This window comes from Gobius niger (assembly GCF_951799975.1).
Source record: "Gobius niger genome assembly, chromosome: 6".
In the NCBI taxonomy this organism is placed as follows: Eukaryota; Metazoa; Chordata; class Actinopteri; order Gobiiformes; family Gobiidae; genus Gobius; species Gobius niger.
The window spans coordinates 16,315,201-16,336,355 of record NC_136857.1 but is presented as its reverse complement, the minus strand read 5'-3'; the positions used below and the strand labels follow the sequence as shown (position 1 = coordinate 16,336,355).

The 21,155-nt window shown below is 38.9% G+C and overlaps 1 protein-coding gene across 3 annotated transcripts in view; it reads right to left on the bottom strand.

Annotated features, from left to right (window-relative positions):
- Window positions 1-36: 36 nt before the first annotated feature.
- Window positions 37-21,155, bottom strand: part of znf512b (zinc finger protein 512B) — a 30,212-nt gene continuing 9,093 nt past the window's right edge. For 2 of the 3 annotated variants that reach the window (XM_079558503.1, XM_079558504.1), the window contains 15 exons: window positions 20,421-20,503; window positions 20,157-20,285; window positions 19,610-19,782; window positions 19,138-19,400; window positions 17,682-17,753; window positions 16,333-16,458; window positions 15,928-16,055; window positions 15,474-15,566; window positions 12,367-12,465; window positions 9,516-9,728; window positions 7,142-7,474; window positions 6,950-7,051; window positions 3,810-3,872; window positions 3,578-3,676; window positions 37-3,261 (listed from right to left, as the gene is read on the bottom strand). In XM_079558503.1, the coding sequence (XP_079414629.1) occupies window positions 2,899-3,261; window positions 3,578-3,676; window positions 3,810-3,872; window positions 6,950-7,051; window positions 7,142-7,474; window positions 9,516-9,728; window positions 12,367-12,465; window positions 15,474-15,566; window positions 15,928-16,055; window positions 16,333-16,458; window positions 17,682-17,753; window positions 19,138-19,400; window positions 19,610-19,782; window positions 20,157-20,285; window positions 20,421-20,503 (2,339 nt within the window). In that variant the 3' untranslated portion in view covers window positions 37-2,898. The remainder of the gene's footprint in view (window positions 3,262-3,577; window positions 3,677-3,809; window positions 3,873-6,949; window positions 7,052-7,141; window positions 7,475-9,515; window positions 9,729-12,366; window positions 12,466-15,473; window positions 15,567-15,927; window positions 16,056-16,332; window positions 16,459-17,681; window positions 17,754-19,137; window positions 19,401-19,609; window positions 19,783-20,156; window positions 20,286-20,420; window positions 20,504-21,155) is intronic. The other variant, XM_079558505.1, reaches the window with a different exon arrangement.

The following is a 21,155-nucleotide window of genomic DNA, read 5'->3' as shown; positions in this document are numbered from 1 at the left end:
ACAAATTAGTCAAGAAACTTTTATTAATTAGTCAAGAGATACTAGTGCACAGGTAATACAACATGTTTGGGAAAATTGTCAGAGATTACCTTAAATTGTTAGGTATTATACAATATAAATTAAGATAAGGACTTCTTGGTTCTCACTCTCATTTTACTTGTTATACTGCAATCATTTAGAGGCTACAACATAATTTCTTTGTTCTTTGCAAAAGCCCTGACAACAGATCTGTATAAGCATTTAAAATACAAAATAACCCACTGTCTGTTGCCCAAATAAGATTGGTTTTGTGAAACAATATTCTGACAATGGGAAGACACTTGAGCCTGCCGTTTGCCCAGGTACAAAAAGTCACACCACACAAAGTCTGGGTAACTAGAAAGCTCCAACAACACTCCTATATCAAGCCTAGCTTGTGTTATAATAAGTGCACTAAAACACAATCACACATACATATGTCTTGTCCCATATTGAGAAGATTATAATATCTCTTTCATTGTGTTTGTCACTAAAAAGCTTAATTTATGTGCATCGTCCAAATGAATACATCAGGGTATGCCAAAAGAAAAGCTAAGGTATTTGTGGTCTACAATTCACATATATTTTTTTTCAATTTTATGAGTAGAAAAAAATCAAAGAAGAGAAAAGGAAATATATTTTTTTAGAATACACATTGATATAAAAACGAGCAAGCCAACAAAACCAGCTAATAATGGTATATTGCTGTACTCTCTAAGCAGTTTGCCTACACTCTGGGATAGATATGTGTCTTATCCACACACTAGGAAGACAGATAGTAAAGGGTGAGATAAAATATAAAATACCCACTGGTAAAAAGCAGTGCTAAACTAGCATATTGCAACAACAAAGCTTGCTGGGTAAACACAGTCAATGTAGCATTATTAATAAGACAAGTAACAAGCAGCAGATGAACTGATTCTGTGCCACGACGTGTTACCATTTCTGACATCCATTCATTACAAAGGTGCTAACAGGTCAATAAACACATACACAAGGTCTGGATATTAAAAAGGTCTTCTTGGGACCCATCAGTGCTTTTCTAGTCCCTCTTTTGATGGCTGAACCTGGATAGATGAAAAAGCACCATCTCACAACAAGAGACGGGTGCACATGCATAATCAGCCTCACCTGTACAAACGTAGCTTTACTTTGAACTATAAAAAGGTGAATCAATCTGGGGCTTGTCTCTGTCTCTATTTGACATCAGTACTTTTTTTTTGAATGACAATATTGAAGATGGTTGGTGCAAAATTTAAGACTTGCCAGGATGAAGAAATATGGCAAGATGGATTATCGGACTTGACTTGTCCTTAAGGTAAAGTGGCAAGAAAAGCACCCAATTTTACTCACCGGTACTCTCCCATCAAAGCTATCAAGTGTCAACAAACATACAAAATGCATTCTTGGGATAAACCGCAAATATATAACAACATACATTTAGGTTTGTGTGTCCAAATAATCAATAATGCTACTGATTCAAGTAACTACTTAACATTTTAGAACGTTAAGATATCATTTCCTCAACACATGTTACCAACATAGCCAAAAAACAGCAAAACAGCTCTTAAATGACACCAGTTATGGCTTACTATTTATGTAATTATTATTTTTGGTAATTTTAGACTATACTCTTTAAATAAGTGTGAGATTATCATGCTCATACACTAACCACTATTGTCACATGTGGATATTTTGTGGTTGAATTTTTCAATAAATTCGGTTCTTCCAACTCCAGTGCTGGACAGCCTATAGGGTAGGTCGAATACTCCTGGAGTGCAAATGTACAAGAGGGCTGTTAGGGAAGGGGTCACGGGTTAAAGTGCAAGGTCATAGCTTCCAGGAATAACCCTATTATCCATATTACATTTCCGTCTTCATTTGCAGATCTCATGATTAATAAAACTTTATCAATATCTTTATAAAATAGACTTTTTTCTTTCTCTTTCATTCAAGCTCAAGCAGTGGCCAGGTATTGTGGCTTTAATAAATACGGTATCATCATCGCCTCATCTGATTGTGCTCCAATGGTGCAACATGCTTCATATAAAACATTTGGTTCTGTCCCAACACTCCTCTTCCAGACCCTCTCAGACAGAACGAAGGCTTATATTAAATATCACTATAGCGTAATATACTATTCAAACATATACATTTGTCAACTCTAATATACGGATAAGTCATTTCAGTGTAAAAGATCTGTGTACATGTTTTGACATAGTAGTTGTCAAAGAGATTGCTACTAATTTCTTTTTTTGCTACAGGGAAGATTTTGTGGGTGGAATATGGTGGATGTCTAATCAACATTTTAGCTTATGTAAAATGTATAACCAAGTCAAAGGATGAATGAATATTACAGAGAAAAGAATAAGCAACATTACATTTAACACTCACAGCAAAGCACATGTACGCTGACATACTAAAGGTAGTATGTCAGGCCCATGGCGATCGGGTAAGTAGATTAAAATATATATATCTACTATTTTACACAGAACAGTCCTGTGGTGAGAAATGCAAGTTGTCTAGAAGATCCTCCTCTTTTGTTAACTTCACATTTGAAATACTTTGAAATTTCTGAATTGGAAAGTAGTTTACCAGTGTACATGTTAGATTACTACTCACACTTCTGAGAGAGAAATGTATGACCTAAAGCAGAGACAAAAGTGGAATGAAGGATTAAAACAAAGATAATATCCATTATGTAACTGTCGACATGTCATCCATTTGGGTCTTAAAATAACATTTTGTGTACTCACTCGTCAATAATTGTGTGGCTTTCTCCACATAGCTAAGTTGTGGAGATCGAAGTGTCTTTTAGTTTCCTGACATAACATTAATAAAAAGCATTTCTGGTGGCCCCTAGATCAAGCAAAGGTAGGTTTACTCTGATAAAGACAATTTCTTGGGTTTGATTCGTCTGCTGGCTGAGTTGTCAGGCAGTTTGTCTTGGCCTGTAGTTGCTGCAATGTTCGTAGGCTCCGAGGCTTCTGCTGGAGACTGAGGTGGTGTGGAGCAGAGACTCTCGTCGGATGAAGAGCTTTGTGTAGTGGTTGAAGCTTCAGTGTTTGTTGTTAAGGGAGATGATGCCACAGAGGGACGCTCTTTGGGCTTCCTGCCTCGTTTCTTACCAGCTGTGGCTCCGTTTCTTACTTCTGCTTTGAGCAAATTGTTCTCCACTGATGGCTTGCTCTTGCTGCTACAGCTGCTGGAAACAACTTGAGTATCTGAAGCCCGGAACCAGTTCTAATGCACAACACAGATGAGTGAAAAACCTTAGTAAAGAACATATCCATTTTCGTTATACAGTATACAGTAAAATATGTATATTTAACTAGGCTAAAAGGTTAGGATCATATATTCAAAACATGACAGTACAACCAATGTACATAAATTCAGTATGTGTCAATAAAAGACAAAAACATTACATTATTAATGGTTATAATTCCACATTCCACAACCATGTCCCTAAAATGGCACATTATCGTCTGACTCAGATGAAGAGCAAAGCGTCAAAATGATATGCTTAATCTGTGAATTTGATTATTGCTAAATACCTCACCTGTGAGTGTGTCTTGTTGATGTGATACTTGACACCACTCTCTGAGCTGAACTCCTTCTGGCAGATGAGACATGTGTACTTCCCCAGCTCTCCTCCACCCTATAGAATACACACACAGACATTATTATGGTACTGTATGGTATTTGTTTATTACTTTATTTCAATTTTTGGCGAACTCATATTCCAAATGTTAAGACTGTTTACTTGTTGTAGTAGCTGAATCAGTTTGTACCTGGCTGCAGTTGGCGAGGTGGGCCTTCAATCCTGATACACTTGAATAGACAGCTTCACAGCTCTGTGGAAACGGAGTAACATGGTTTGGTTTCATTATGGTTTGATAATACTAAACCAATTACTGCTGACATCAACAAGAGTCATTTCAAAACTATCGAGTGACTCATATCTGCAAACTGTCAAATTTCTTCCTGTGCACAAATGTTTATATATATATATATATATATAGTTGTGCTCAACAGTCTACACACCCTGGCAGATTTTTTTCATTTTTTGCTTATTTTTCAATAGAATATGAAAGAATATGAAATGAAAATGTTTTATTTATTTTTTTCACTCATATGTAACAGGTGACACCATTGGGTGTCGCTCTTGCCCCAGGTCAGTTCCTATATAGAAGGAAGTTGGCAAGTGGTCGGAAGTGCCAGCTCTCTGTGGGGTAGCCAGGACGTTAGCTGAGCCCTGTGTTTTATTGAATGAAGCGACCACTTCTGGGTCACACGGTTTTATGGAAGAACGTCTTGTGAGTGACAGACTGTGAATGAATGGGCGTCTGAATTCAACGCTGGTATTTGTGTTACTGCTTCCTGCTGTTCTGTATATCGCTTTTGTTTCATTTTGTTTGTTACATTGTACGAGCGGACTAACACCTTACTTTTTGTATTTTTGTCAATTTTTTTTTTTTGCTTGGTTCACTTCCCTACGTCATGCCCACTTTGCTGGTTCATACCAAATCCTATCATAAGTGTGTGCATTGTGGCGGTTTGGTTTGCCGTGTTGTTGGCTACGCCCTGAGTTGGTTTGAAGTGAACTGTATCTGTGGGTTTGTCCGCCTTTTGTGGTGTTTGAACTAATTCGAGATTTGAGTAAAGCACCTGGAAAAAACACAGTGATTAAGTAATTATAGGAACGCCCATCTTTTCTGTAAAATAAATAATGACTTGGTAAGCTTTATTTATTGTGTGGTTGCCTTTTTATAACACACCACGGACCTGTAACACATAGTTAGTGGTTGTGTGATGCCATTTATGGTGAAACAACTGAGTTTGCTATTCTTAAATCATAATGAAAAAACAAAGTACCAAAATGACCCTGAACAAAAGTTCACATACCCCACTTTTTAATACTGTGTATTGCCCCCTTTAACATCAATGACAGCTTGGAGTCTTTTGTGGTAGTTGTGGATGAGGTTCTTTATTTTTTGGTAAAGTGGCCCATTCCTCCTGGCAAAAAGTCTCCAGTTCCTGTAAATGCAATGTGAACTGCATATTAGAGCTCTCCCGACAGTGGTTCAGTGATATTGAGGTCAGGTGACTGAGATGGCCACTAACGGGACCTTCACTTTTCAGTGGCATCAGCGAACCACCTCCATATTTCACAGTAGATGCACTTCTTTGTTGTCAACAAGGCCTATGATGAAAAGTGCACCATACCTACTGTGAAATATGGAGGTGGTTCGCTGATGCAGCAGAATGAAGTGAAGGTCCCGTTGTGGCCATCTCAGTCTCCTGACCTCAATATCATTGAACCACTGTGGGGAGAGCTCAAACGTGCAATTCATGTAAAACAGCCCAGGAACTTACAGGAACTGGAGGCTTTTTGCCAAGAGGAATGGGCCACTTTACCATAAGAAAAAAATAAATAACCTCATGCACAACTACCACAAAAGACTCCAAGCTGTCATTGATGTTAAAGGGGGTATTACACTGTATTAAGAACTGGGGTATGTAGACTTTTGATCAGGGTCATTCTTTATTCATGATGATTTAAAAATAGCAAACTCAGTTGTTTCTCCATGAATGGCTTCACACAACCACTGACTATGAGAGAAAAAAAAAAACGTTTTGTGTTATCATTCATATTCTTCAAAATTCTGCCAGGGTTTGTTAACTTTTGAGCACAACTGTGTATGTATTAGGGCTGGGACGATCCATTTTTGTCATGATCCGATATGTATTACAATACGGCAAGTAATTAAGAGAAGTAAAACGTTGAAACCTTGAAATGTGTAAAAAGAACACAATCAAGTGTCCAAAGTTTATAAACCAAATGCCATTTGACATTTATTGTGTTACGATTGAAAAGTAAAGACTAGTATTGAAAGTATTGCGATACTTGATGAAGTATCGATACTCGGTATTGCGGTTCAAAGTATTGTGAACAAAATCTGATCCATAAATTTGTAGTATACTCTACTGTCATTGCAGAACCCAAAGGCATTGGCAAGAGATTGGACACAATATCAAAAAGCTAGATCTAGATCTGGCAAGAATAATAACCCTCTATATTCTTTATTCACAGGGACATCAGTCTGGTCACTGTGGGTCACTACTGGAGCCAAACTTAAACAGAAGATTTGTTGATTAGGTGTCAGTCTTGGAAAGAGGATGAATAGAACATGTGCCAAGAGTTTGTTCTATTTTCCAAAAGACATTGATGAGCTTTGTGTTTTATAACCTTGTGGAAATATTAACATGAAGTCGCTAATAAACCTGTAACATCAAGACGTCCACCCTTCACTGATTGGTTTACTCCGCCCCTGTTTGCTCACCTCCTCCTCCCTAGAAATTTAGTTGATGCTGTGGTCACCAAACTCAATTGTTGGTACAGCAGTGAGTCTGGATTATTCCAGGTAATCTTTGTAAAAGTGCTTATGAACTCAGCTCAACAAAGATTATAGGGGTGCGTTAGCAAAAGTTGGAAAGGAATTTGGACGACAACTAATATTTTTAAATAGCTACCTTATTTCAATAAGAAAACAAGACAACATTTTATACAGTATCTTGAAATGCAAAACTTGTCAGCATTAAAGGGGCTGGAAGCAAGTTCGCCATTTTATACTCACTACTGCCACCTCAGGCCATATGTGTAACTGCACCTTCTATATTAAGCTCGTGCATGATGGCAATTTGGGCCGAAGTGACACATTTTTGAGTGACCGTACAGGATTTTAGAGGCAGTTGTGGTGAACAGGTCTGAGCTCATTCTACACATTAGGACATGGCTGGAACATGTAGGGGGAGGAAAATATTTAATTTTAACATTTTTAAACTCCTTATAGTCCCTTTAACTTAGCATGTTCATTTCAATGATTTAATTTGTAGTAAAACAAAGTAAAAATGTAAATGTTTGTCTTACTTCATTTATGCAACAGATAAAGCCCTTCTCTTTCACTTGGTTCTTCCATGACTCGAGAAGCTCAGGACTAAAGTGAGGAAGGCCAGGTCGGGTGTAGTTTAACTAATCCACAAAAAGCATCAAACAAAAAATCAGATTACAAATATGATCATATTAATGTCTATTTACATTTAAGTTAAATATTCTCCTTACTCTTTTGCTGTCAGGTACTAGGTCATCCTTAATGCGCCTCTTTGTGCCCCAGTCTTTTGCTAGTTCATCCTCAGCAATCTCCTGTAAATGGAAGACAGCAACTTGGGCTGAGCGGCGTCTCACTCTGCCGCTGGGGGTGCGATCAAAGTCTTCCACCAAACTAGAGTTGTTCTGAGAGGCCTGCACTGTGACTCTTTCCTTTTCTTTATCTCTGTCCTTCACAGCGGGCTCCTTCTCTCTCTCCTTCACTGGACTCACAGAATTGATTGTCCAGTCCCTTTTCTCAGGTAAACTGTGCTCCTTCTTGTGTCCAGATGGTGGTTTCTCAGACTCCTAATAGAAGAATAAAATGCAACATTAATCATATGTATCACAATTCATTAAAAAGCCTCTTAAAAAGGTTGTATATAGAACTTTGTGTATTCTGTATTTTTTGTATAAACATGAGTTAACTGTTCATAAATATGAGGTAAAAATGTTTATTTTTACTATTTTGTTTTGGCTATTGAGATGATAATCCAGTCAGAAAATAGAGTGAGCCCTACACTTATGTAAACTGCCATGTTCTGTTTTTATTTTGCATGGACTCCATCCACAATCCCTGAATGAATTCATTAACTTTAAATCCAGTACTAGTGGTAAAGTGACAAGAGCCTCCACTAAAGGCAACTGTGTTACTGATGCACAGGTGTTGTCAGTGAAAAGGACTGAGGTGTGGAACAGCATCACAGCTGACATAAGAGACTGCGCCACATTCATAGTATTTAAAACAAAACTTAAAGGTCCTATATCATGCAAAGTTGACTTTTTAGAGCTTTTAGCCATGTTGTTATGCTATTTCCTTATCAAAAACCCCCCCAGAGTGGTTTTTGGCTTCATTCACGCAGTTCTCAGCAATCCTCCTGAATCCTGCTCTCTGAGCAGCTGCGTCGCCCTCTCCTGGTGAACGACTGACGTGTTCAGTTGTGTCGTCACAGCGGAACGGAAGTGCTCGACGTCTGTAAAGTAATGTCTTACAGCCTGATTTTAATTTGTAAAACAGCTTTTTTCATTATTTCTGTCGTAAGAGAGAAACAAAGAGAAATGTGCCTGAGGTGCTGCCAGGTCAGCTGGGGCCAAAACAAACGCTTCCCCTGAGCGTCTGAACAGATGTCATGTTTGCGCTGCAGCTGTGAAGATGGAGCTCGTTATAACCGACTCTGGACACACCTGTTCTTTTTTCTTACCTAACGATAATGTCACGGACGGAGAAAAAAAAGCGCGTTTGGCTATGAGGACAGGAGTTTATTCAACCTTTCTAAAGAAGAGGCCACTCGTCAGAAATTGTTTTTTTCTCCGGGATTCAGCGACTATCAGCCAAAATAGTGTTTTTCTGTGACTGTCTCTGGTGGATGTTTGGTGAACCTTCGCCAAAATCAAAGTGGATTAACTTTTAGAACCAACGCGAGTCCCATAATGTAAACAGCGATGGACCAGAGTCGTGAGTCAATCCAAACGCGTGTTAGCTTGTGTGTTAGCCATTTATGAAGCTGTGTTGCAGATGTCAACTCCTTATAACTGCATTGTGAAGTAACTTCCCTTGTTTTTGTTTATTTATAGTACGGTAAAGTTGTATGTGTGGAGAGAGGGGGCGGAGTTAACTAAATTGTAACGTTGTGTCTTCCGGGTACCTCCAGAAAACACTTATATTTATCACAAAAATTAATGCTCCATAATGGTAGAGGTACAATATATCATATAAATGCCTATACTTAACTTTGGGAATGGCTAAAATAGCATGATACAAATCCTTTAAAGCAGAACTAAGTAACTCATGCCCCTAGAGGCTATAAGCGCCATTGCAGGTGTCGTAGCATGTTGCGTTTTTTTTACACTAATTCATTGTCTGTGAGAGTAAATACTACGCTGACAGAAAGAACAAAGGGAGAGAGGGATATTGTACATCCAATTACACAGTGGAGACAATTTTTTTTCACTCAAACCTGGCTGTAAATACTGTTTAAGTGGCGCTAGTCCACAGTTAGCTTTGCCCATTAGCCTGTTGGCTTCTTGTTTGTGATTCAGTTGGTGTGTATTGCGCCTCCAACCCGGAGCAGGAAAGTTGCAATTGTGGTTTTCTGGCCAGAGACACCAGGGGGAGATGAAAGACCCCCCAATCATCCCATCAACACTTGCATTACCCCCAGAGGGACTACAGAAAGGATGTATTAAGGTAAATACGTTACTTAATTCTTCTTTACATGTTGGCTGAAGAGAACAAGATGTGACAACATAGGGGTTGTCATTGTAATATTGCTACCTTTATAATGTGCCTTTAATTTAGGGATACTACATTCACTTCTGGATTAATATCGTACAAAGTGGTGTGTCCTACCCGCTCTTTGCCTGTGTTGTTGGTATCTATGATGTTCGTGGTGAGGCTTGAGTGCTCTGTGCGAATGTGGTAGTCTTTTCCAGCCTTTGAACGGTAGGATTTCCCACAGTGCTGGCATATAAACACAGGCTTGTCATCTTCAGAAGAATCTCTACCACAACGCTTTTGGTGGTACTGATATCCCATCAGGCTGGAGAAGTGTGCTGAGCATCCCTGTGACGGTAGACGTTAAATGAAAGAAGAAGAAGAAGAAGAAGAAGAAGAAGAAGAAGAAGAAGAAGAAGAAGAAGAAGAAGAAGAAGAAGAAGAAGAAGAAGAAGAAGAAGAAGAAGAAGAAGAAGAAGAAGAAGAAGAAGAAGAAGAAGAAGAAGAAGAAGAAGAAGAAGAAGTTGTATTAATTAACAATATCTTATGATAAAGGAAGTTACCTTCAGGCATCCAATTGTGCACATTGTGAAAATCAAATTTGTTTGAAATACTTTCAGGCAAGTGGAAATCAACATCAACTACATCTGCAATGTTAGGTGACAGACTGTATAACACTGTAGTTTGCTCAGAGTTTCCCCATATTTCAACACGAATCACATTAGCTTTTTTGACCTCTTAACCCCCACCTGAACTGAGCATCAGTTTGGCTTTACCCAAAACCTAAAAGCTTCTTGGAAAAAAAGCGACAAAAATGTGCCGGAAAAGCAACAATAACAAAATAAAAATGCGACAATAACACAATGAAAAAGCAACAAAAGAGCAACGAAACGTGCCAGAAAAGAACCAATAATACAACAAAAACGTGACAAAAAAGGGAAAAAAAGTGGGAAAAAAGCCACAAAAGAGCAGCAAAAAAGTGACAAAAAGAAATGAAAATGAAGACTCAACAAAAAGTGTCAACAATGCAGCAACGACACAAGGAAAAAGATCCATTTACATCAGTTTTGCGGGTAGGTGGGGGTTAAGAGGTTAAATGTACATGAAACAGTATAGAAAATGCAGTGGTATGAAAACATGAGAGAATTTACAAATAAGACCTTTTTATGGCATAGCGCAAATATCGTCATGTTGATGCAGTGTTGTTGGGCAACCTTTCAATAACAATACATGAGGAGGAAAACAGACTGAAATAGCAAAAGCCCGAGGAGTGCGGGACACAGACTCGGTAATGGCAGGAGGAGAAATCTGACGTGACAGATAGCATTGTATAGGTAAAAATATCAAATTAGACACGAGAAAGATCTCAGTCACCAGTGGTAGCAGCAAGCATTTTCTTCAGTCAAAAGCCTGCATAAATCTGGCTAATTGCTCGGAGACAGTTTTGTTGATGTTGTTACAAATGAATGAATGACCAATATGGGTTGTTCCAAAATCGGATGTTATGCCAATACCACAGCTTTCCCTGGTATGTATCGGTAAGTACCAAAACCCAAACCTATCCAATACCAAATAGTGTTTTTTGTGTTAACTTTATTTTGCCTACGTATCAGGCAGTGCAGTCACAGTGCACAGATTTTGTTTAATATGCGTAATGATACATGTGCTGTTGGTTTTGGCATATTTTACAGGCTTCGTTATTGTTTTATTCACTTGCTGTGGTATCGGACTGGTACTCGTTATCGGCAGCTACTCTCAACCTAAGTATCGGTATCGGATTGTAAAAAATGGAATCAGAACAACATTAATTCTAGAATAGACAAAGCCAAGGAACTCCTGCTGCTTTAACTCAATTAATGAGAGCAGCATCTCGCACACACTAAAACAGTATTGCTTAATGGTTAAAGCAGTACTAAGTAACTCATGCCCCTAGGCCATAAGTGCAACTGCAGGGGTCGTAGCAAGTTGCGATTTTTTAACTTATTGTCTTGGAGAGTAAATACAACGCTGACAGAAATGGCGATGGGAAAGAGGGATATTGCACATCCAATTATACAAGGGATATATTTTTTTCACTCAAACTTGGCTGTAAATACTGTTTAAAGTGACGCTAGCCCGCCGTTAGCTTTGCCCGCTAGCATGCTAGCTTCTTCTTCGTGATTCAATTAGTGTGTATTGGTTGGGAGTCAAGAAAACCATGCTTGCAGCATGGTTTTCTGGCCAGAGACACCAGGGGGAGATGAAAGACCCTCCAATCATCCCATAAACACTTGTATTACCCCCACAGGGACAATGAAAAGGATTTATTAACAAGTTACTTAGTACTGCTTTAAAGTAGATAAAGAAAATGAAGATGGACTTGAACACAGCAGAAGAGACTCAGTCAGTGTACACTTAAAGAAGAACTAAGTAACTTGTATACCTTACTAAATCCTTTCCGTAGTCCCTCTGTGGGTAATACAAGTGTTAATGGGATGACTGGGGGGTCTTTCATCTCCCCCTGGTGTCTCTGGCTAGAAAACCACAATTGCAACTTTCCCTGCTCCGACCCGGAAGCCCCAATACACACTAATGGAATCACGAAGAAGAAGGTAACAGGCTAACGGGCAAAGCTAACTGCGGGCTAGCGCTACTTAAACAGTATTTACAGCCAAGTTTGAGTAAAAAAAAATATCTCCATTGTGTACATGGATGTACAATATCCCTCTCTCCCTTTGTATTTTCTGTCAGCGTAGTATTTACTCTCACTGACAAATAATGAGTAAAAAACTGCAATATGCTACGACACCTGCAGTGGCGCTTATGGCCCCTAGGGGCATGAGTTACTTAGTTCTGCTAAGCTGTGGAACAACAATATGCAAACAGTAAAGGAGGAGTATGATTTGAAGAAGAAAGACACATGGAAAGAAGTCTAAACACTAGAGAGTAGGCAAGGACCAGTGATAATTAAAGGGAAAACTTGAATGCTGGAAGAGAGCGCACACACCTCGCTAGGACACTTGATTCGTCCCATCTGTTTCAGCACTCTGCGCAGCCTCTCTCTCTCCTCGTGCTCGTCCGCTGCCTGGTCGTCATTCCCTGAGGACTGTGGGGAAACCAAACACAATGTCACATACAACAAACACAGCACTCCTTCTGTTATAGCAGGGGTTCTCAAACTGTGGTACGGGTGCCACGGGTGGAGCACATTATTCTTCCAGTAATTTGCAGTATAAGTGGGGATTAAGTTTTAGTCGTGATCACTCTGAGTATATCATGTGTTAAATCTGGTCTTAGTTCTGGCCAAGTTGCATCCTTTATATTCCTGCATTAACTTAACTATCACTTACTTAGGTAAAGCCAAAATGCAAATACATTTCCGGAGAAAGCATTAGAAAGAGTCAAGTTTGGCAAACACCACTACAGTATAGAAACAATCAGTGCAAATGTGTTTTCCATCTCAGCTGCTCTCGCTGTGCCAGGACCATCAAATGCTTTCATGATGAGGCAGTTACTCAAAGCATGTTTATGACAACTGTCAATTCCATGTTTTCACTCCCGTATTGACTGGTGCTATAAACTGAGGACACGAACAGATGGTATTCAGATGCCAGGGAGGAGAGCTGTGTACTTGTGCGTGTCAATAAATCAGAATATGGAACAATGAATGCTCCCATAGTGAAAAACAGCAATTAAAATACAAATAAAAACAAAATACATCATGCCTAAATAATGAGTGTGTCTTTAATGTAGGTTGTTTTCAGTATGCAGGGCAGTTTGTTTTTGCTTTTTTTGTAAAAGTTTAACATGAATCCGAGCAATTTTCAAGTGTTTATTGATGCCTAAGTACATCAGAAAGGAGCGAATAGATCTACCGAGTTGGACTAGATATAGTCAGACCAGAACTAGTGTTATGTGCATAAATCACACAGAGGCCTGCGGGCAAAAGAATAGACACTCGTTCAGCCTTTGATTTACACTGGCAGGAGCTGAACCAAGGAACTACATCAGCATGTATTCTTAATGGCCTTTTGACATGAGAGAAAGAGGAAGCATGATCGGAAGAGAGTGAGCAAGCAGTGGATACACGCATAGCAAGGTCAAACTCAGTAGGCAGCCCCTGTCCTTCTGTCGGCCTACTCTGCTTTCCACACTATATGCATCTTATGCCATACAATCCTGCCGTATGTGTCTAAAGCATGGATGAATGGAGAGGTGTTGGCCAAAAAAGGGATCGCTAATTAATTATGAAAATGACAGATAAACTGAGTGCACTACATGAATAAATAGTGTAATGAAAGCAGCTTGGAGAGTCCAAAAAGTGCATATAGAACGGATGCATTATAACTAGACACTAAAACAAATAGCCAAGTATATCCTCCCCTTGCATGGATAAAAAGAATAGTTTGCACCAGACAGTGGGTCTACGATACAAAGGACTAATAAATACAACAGCAACTCTAAAAGAAAACTTTGTGATTTACACATTTTCACACTGTACAATACTAAAGGTAAATAGTGAATAATGCTATTAAATTGAGTACTGGAGTTGGACAAAAATAGACAGTATACCACAGTCATTAATGTTTCACAGTCCTTTCAAACAGGGAGTGTTGAATTATTGAAGACCTTTTATAAAAATACCACTGCTCTCTAATACAATACAATGATAATGTCTTCATGAGGGTTTGTCCTGTAGAGAATTCAAACAAGAAAGTTCATGTTTATGATGATTATCATCACGAGGATAATCGTTTACATGGCAGCTAAAGCTGCATAACAAATCAGAGACGTGTAATGGCATCAAGCTGCCAATCAAGATAAATATGTCGAGTGGCTCATTGGTACAGGTGATACATAAACAGCCCACGATGCTGCGGAAAATCACATTTGCATCCCTTACATACTTCTCTTTTGTGACAGTTTATTTCTCTGCAAGCCCTTTCAGAAACAACTTTCCAAACAGGAGATTGACCCCATGTAAACCACATTTCTGCACACGTGCAACAACAAAAGACATATTATATGGATTTAACACACATTGCTTTTGTTGAAGTTTATCTTAAAATGGGAAGCTCATGTGCAACATGAAACACTATGTGCTCTTTGTATTAACATGCATTGGGTTACATAGCCACAAGTGCAAGTCTAACCGCTCAATGGGAGCAGTTTTGACGTGGTGTCCAGTTTCTAACCAGCAGCTCCTGGTTTGTAGGTCAGTGTCACTGTGGTGTAATACAACCTTCAGTCAGTGATTCTCAAGTCACAAAACACCAATAAACGACTCTGGGGTCAAAGATCATAGACTGGTCACCGTTAAATTTGACTTGACTTTCTCAGTTACCATGAGCATAAGCAGCACAAGTGACTGTACTTAACAAAGTACTAGTTTTAATAATAACATGGGTCGACAAGCTAGTGACAAGTAGGGATGCAACGATTCTCGATATTATATTGAATCGTTCAAATCGCTCTCTTCAATACGAAAATATGTTCGATATGAATCGAAGAAAAATTGTAGATGTACAACAATCTTTCTGGAAGGCAGCGAGAGCAACACGTGTTACCTGCTGCTGTTTGTAGCACTAGCAGATGAGACTCGGCCATGGGGAGCAAGTCTGAGAGACCAAAGTTTGAACATGCCACCTTTGCACGGATCAACTGTGACAGGATTTTAGGTGTGCTATCGATTATATTGACCAGGTCAAGCATTGCCTCACAAGCGCACCATATAAATCCAGAAACACAACCAACATGAGCGGCCATACCTTCCCCTCCGATAAACACAAGAAAATCACATTCGGTGCTAAAGCGTTGCAGTCTTCGTAGATCACATCAAACAAGATTGTTCTGAGCTTTATCTGGTAAACCCAGGAAGGAATAAGCTCTATCAAATGTCAGAGTAATGTCAATTGTATGTGAGATACTGACATGCTGCTATTATTTGTAGTGCTCCCTATAGAGCAAATCTTGATCTCCATATCAAAATACGGATCAAATTGTGACTAAAGTGAATCGTTGCATCCCTAGTGGCAAGTCATTCTGCACAAAAAACAAACTCTCTCTTTGAGAAAATAATGTATTAGCAAAAATTTATTAAATAGATGGGTGTACCTTCGTGGTGTGCTCAGCCATGCTGTGGTAGTTTAATCCAGCCTTAGACCTGAATTGTTTGTGGCACTGCTGGCACTTGAGAGCATCTTGGAGCTGAAGGCAATAAAAACATAAACCAAAGAATATCATCATGAAACAAAGGGAGAAATCTCTTTGACTCAAACATGTATGTTGGAAAACGGATAATTTATTTCAACTGCTTCTTGCACAAGCATTAATTTGGCTTCTGTGTTCAATGAACTAAAGGAAATATGATGATTCCGTCACTGCTCATTACTTTGTCACTTTAATAAACTCACATTGCATAAGACTGTAACTGTGTGGCTCCATGAATACATGTGCGTTCAATGCAGCTTTTTACTTTGGCTACCATACATTTATGCAAAAGTTGATCTGACTTGCTTAAATCGAACACTCACAGCATATCAGGTGTAAAGCAGTTTGTCCCACTGACCTTTTGGCAAATCTCCATGTGTTTTTTCAATCCTTGGACAGTTTTTCTGGTGACAATGGAGCAGGTGGGACACACAACTTCTCCTCGCTCAGAAATGGATCTCTGCCACTGAGTGTCCGGGACCACACCTTGGAGCACAGAGTAGGGAAATTGCAATCAATTAAATTTACTTTAATGTACTGTACTAAGTAAAAAGGTTTTGCAGTAAAGTTTAGTGGCCGAAAGTAGAAAGAGGAGACAAAAAGACTGCATGTCTTCTGTACATGTTTTTGTCAGGTTTTCAACTTTCTGTTTTCCAACTAGTTAATTTCATAAGTGGCTTTTCTGGAAACTACGACCACATGTGTTCATACAGACAAAGTACTGCAGATATCTAGAGCCCCTGACAGTCCTCTAATAGATTACCTGAGCTGGTTGGCGCAGAATCTTTCTTGGATGAAGTTGGTCTTTTCTGAGGTTCCTCATTGACTGAACCTCCCTCTGGTCTTTTACCCCGACCAGCTTTGAGCTTCTCCTCCACCTTGTTCATACCTGCCATATATATGAAAAGGCAAAAAGTAAATACAAATAGGCCTTAATTTGCTACATACAGTATTTCTTATAATCTCTTCAATATTATTTAAAGCAAGTACAAACTAACTGTTTAAAACATGTTGCTGTATTATCGCTAAAGTGCTCTCGGGATTATTCTGTGTTGACATGCCTGTGCTTAAACATTGTATAATTGTTTGAATGACGTAGTTCCATCTATGACCTGCAAAAATCCTAGTTAAAACATGAGCGCAAGTAATGGGTGAAAAATATGTGAACAACTGATTAAGGTGGATATAAAACAGGCCACACTCATTCAGTTTCCCATTTAATACAGGCAGTTCACACCTTGCTCCGCCAAGCTGTTGTAGTTTAATTCAGCTTGAGACCTGCACTGTTTGTGGCACTGGCTCAAGATGGCAATGGTGGCTGTCTGGCCACTAGAAAACCTTAAAGGCACTATACCTGATTTTTTTTCTAGCAGTGGAACAGATTCTGGTTAGTCCTCATTTAGTATATTGTAAACTCAGACATTTGTGGGAAAAACACTGTCCATCTAATTACAAAGCATTTGTACCTATTTCATGAACTCTTAGGCTAGTTTTCTAGCATTTCGGTGACAATGACCCTGAAAAGTGACCTTGCAAGTTGTGAAATGTGCCTATAAACTCTGTATAAAAATATAATATAATCCCTGTGAAGAATCAGGACATTACCAATATGCTAGAAAGGTTCGGAATGAGTTTGGTGCACAACTAACATATTAATTAACTGACTTCCTCTTTCATTGTTTGAAATGAAAAAAAAACAAACAACAACAACAAAACAAAACAAAAACAAAAAAAACAAAAACTCAGGTATATGGCCTTTAACATCCTTAAAAATAGTATTAAGTTAAAGGGGCTGGAAACAAGTTCGCCATTTTATACTCACTACTACCACCTCAGGCCATATGTGTAACTGCACCTTCTATATTAAGCTCGTGCATGACGGCAATTCGGGCCGAAGTGACACATTTTTGAGTGACGTACAGGATTTTAAAGGCAGTTGTGGTGAACAGGTCTGAGCTCATTCTTCACATTAGGACATGGCTGGAACATGTAGGGGGAGGAAAATACTTAATTTTAACATTTTTAAACTCCTTATAGTCCCTTTAAGAGACTTTTCAGTGATGCTAGACTAGTTCAGCTTTTTTTACATTATTTCCAAATGAATGAACCCACCTTTCAGTCCAAAAGTACCAGAGATTGATGGCTGTTCTCCAGTGAATTTCTTTGGAGTTTTTTGTTTTCTTCCTGGAAGTAAAAAGAAAACAAAATGACAAAACATTCATTTATACATGTGGTGGGACTTTATCAAAATATTTAATTGAGTTAATTATGTCCTTTATTAATCGCATTTAAGAATAATTTATTCATTTATTTTTAAGAGGTATATTTTAGATGCTTCTTTGTATTTTCCTTCAGTTTAACTTATTTTAAGTGGAGATGTGAGGCCTGTGTGATCATTTTAAACACATCAAAAACAATCGCAGTTTGAGTTATTTTGTCCTGCCCAAAGACATTGGAGAATAAAGTTTATGTAGTGAATAAACAGCTTTGACAGTAAAATAGTTTTTAGCTTTACCTCAGTGTTCATCAGCAACGTCTAGCAGGAAAAAGTAAACTAAAAAAGTGTCTGTGCTGCTAAAGCATATCTAATAAATGAATCTGAATTAATCGAAAAAGTCCAGGCCCTAATCAATATACAATTACACATCCTTTAGAAAGTGTCATACCGAGATGCATGTCTATATTTAAAATATGGTGTGCTAGTTATTTTTTCATTAAGTTGCTTGTGTGTGTGTAAACAGAATTTACAATACTGTATATAGCGCTAGTTTCATTTGATTTGTATAGAGTCCATGTGTCTCTATTGCATGGCACCAAAGTACATCTCTGATATGAAAGTTGAACTCTCAGAACCTCAGGGACAGTTTAGATTCAAGACTAAGAACAGTGGGGCTGTGATTCCGTTTTGTGCAGCTAAAATGTGAAACGTTCAAGATTCGAGATAGGCCTCAACTCAAAAACAGATAAGTGTCATTACCAGGTTTGTTTCAGTGCCATGAAAATATAAAGTCAGGAGTTCTTGATCAAATTTACACAACTTTAGTTTCACAAGTGTCATCAAGTGCAGTAACAATATGCAAAACGATTCGGGAAAAATTCTAAACGGAGATATCTGCTTTTGCAAATGAACTCTTCATTTGACAAATGAAAGTCACTTATCTTCACTCTTTGCTTTTCATTTAATTTTACACTGATCCTAGATTAGTTACAGTGTTTTTGATCCATTATTGTTTTTAATAGTGGTTGGTTCCCTTTATCTGTGACGCACTTTGATTCATTTTATGTATGAATTGTGCTCTCAAAATACATTATGCTCGCATTGCCTCACAATATAATGAGACATTTGTAAGATCGGGGCAAGAACTGGTATATTAAATATATTATACATATATTTATATATTATATATATATATATATATTAAATATATATTTCTGTATATATTTAATGATAATTTCATTTGAAATATCCAAAAGATAAATTAGTGACGAAGTACAATATTCTGCTATATTAAATGTTTCCAGTGACACCACAAAATCCAAACAAATGTCTTGTGTTCTACTGTCTTACTGTGTTTCATTCTCTCTGGGTCTTCATCCAGGTACGATGGAGGGAGGCTCCCTCCTTCACTCTCACTGCCCCCCGCGTCTGACGATGTGCTCTGGGACTGGACCGGCTCAGGCTGATGGAGGTGGGGTGAGGTCTGACTCTTGATGTGTGTTTTCCGCTCAGTCCTGTGATGGGACAGCTCTCCGTTTTGTGATGGCATGGACACCTCATGGATCTTTTTAACTTTAAAGAACACAGGAGACGGGGGACTGTTCTCCATAGGCCTGGATACAAGCCATAAAAACAGTTCAGCATCACAAACAAATCACACAAATAAGTAGGTCACTCTTGGAAATAAATGCAGTAATACAGTCCTAGGGCAAAATAACCTATGCAAGTAGAGAAAATAACACAACACCATAGATATACAGTTGACTAAGTTGCATGATTTCACTGTTGAATCCTGTTCACCATAACAGAAAAACACAGTCACCTTTTCTTGGCGCTGGACTTCACATGGCTGTTGTGTATCCTCTGCTCCTCGTCCTTCGGCTCCATGGCGGTGCGCTCCGGGTGGTTCCACAGTTTGTGCTTCTCCAGACGGATCTTTGTGGCGAACACGGCCTCACAGTGGGGACAACCATGACTCAGCTTCTCTGCAACAGTCTGGACACAAAACACAGCCAGAATTTGAAGATACAGTATCTGCTTACAGGTACACAGAGTTTACATTAAGGTCAAGATTATTATATCAGTGGACGCTCTGTCCCTTGATTTGTAATTGATCCAAAATAATTCAATCAAATGCTAGAAGTGATTTATTTCATGTACAGCGCACATTCACACAGGTTAAAAGTTAAAAGTTGTTTTATTGTCAGTGGTGTGAAAATTATACACATGACTAACTAAAAATAAAAAAATATAATTCCTCAGTCATTATCATTGTATCTGTCCTACATAGCACACCATTGCTTGCATTTCATTTTATTTTCCTGCAAATACATGTGCACAGCGGTAAGAGTCAGAGGGGGCAAACTCACCCCCTGGCAGCGCTGATAGTGGTACTTGACCCCGTAGATGCTGGGAAACTCCATCCAGCATCCTGCACACGGACACCTCACCCTGGAGCGCCGCTTAAACTCCTCCTTCCACTGGGCTATCAAATGAGCCTGCACAGGAATGAAAACACACAATGCATTTTTGCTTTTTCAAACTAAAAATATACTTCTTTTTAGTTTGAAACATCAAGACAAAATGCATATGTCATAAAAGTTGCAATGCTCCATAGATTGAATGATACCTACAGGAATGCTTCTTAGTTCCTGCACTTCTGTTTTAGGACGTCCACCTTTTTTCTTCCCCTCTGCCAAGTCGTCAAACATGGGACCTGTTAAACAACAATGCAAAGAAAAAAAATGGTCAAGTAATGTAATTTAAAAGGCTACTAACAAGGAAACTTGCAGGACTTTATGATCTACAGTAAATCTACAGGGCTAAGACGGACCTACTCAATATGCGGCCCAGGGGCCAACTCCGGCCAGCCAAACCATTAAATCTGGCCCGTGCCTCATTTTCCTTAAAATATTTGATCTTTTTTGGCATTATCCGCACCACTTTAGCTGACCCCGTAGCCTGCCATAGCGGGCTCAAGTGAAAACACGGCTCTATCAAACAGACTTTAAACTAAGAAAACAAAGCGAGTGATGAAGCTGATGGTGCGTGAGTTTTGGGAAACACCAGCTACCACACGTGTTAACTGATCGACACATTAAGCCTCGCTATCTGGACTCTCACTTAGCCAAATAATATCCAAATAAATAATATGACAGGTGCATTTTTCGCTTCCTTTTTCCCTTGAATTCAATTGATCCGAGCTGAAGTGCGGGAGAGATGCTTTCTTTGCGATGGTAGGAGTTAACGGGTAAAAGAGTGGCTGAAGCTGAATAAATGAGGATGCAAACATGAGCGCACCATCTCTTAAGAGCGCCTAAGTTTTATCATAAAGTGCCAGGTCTGGACATAAGTACAGCGGCCCCACA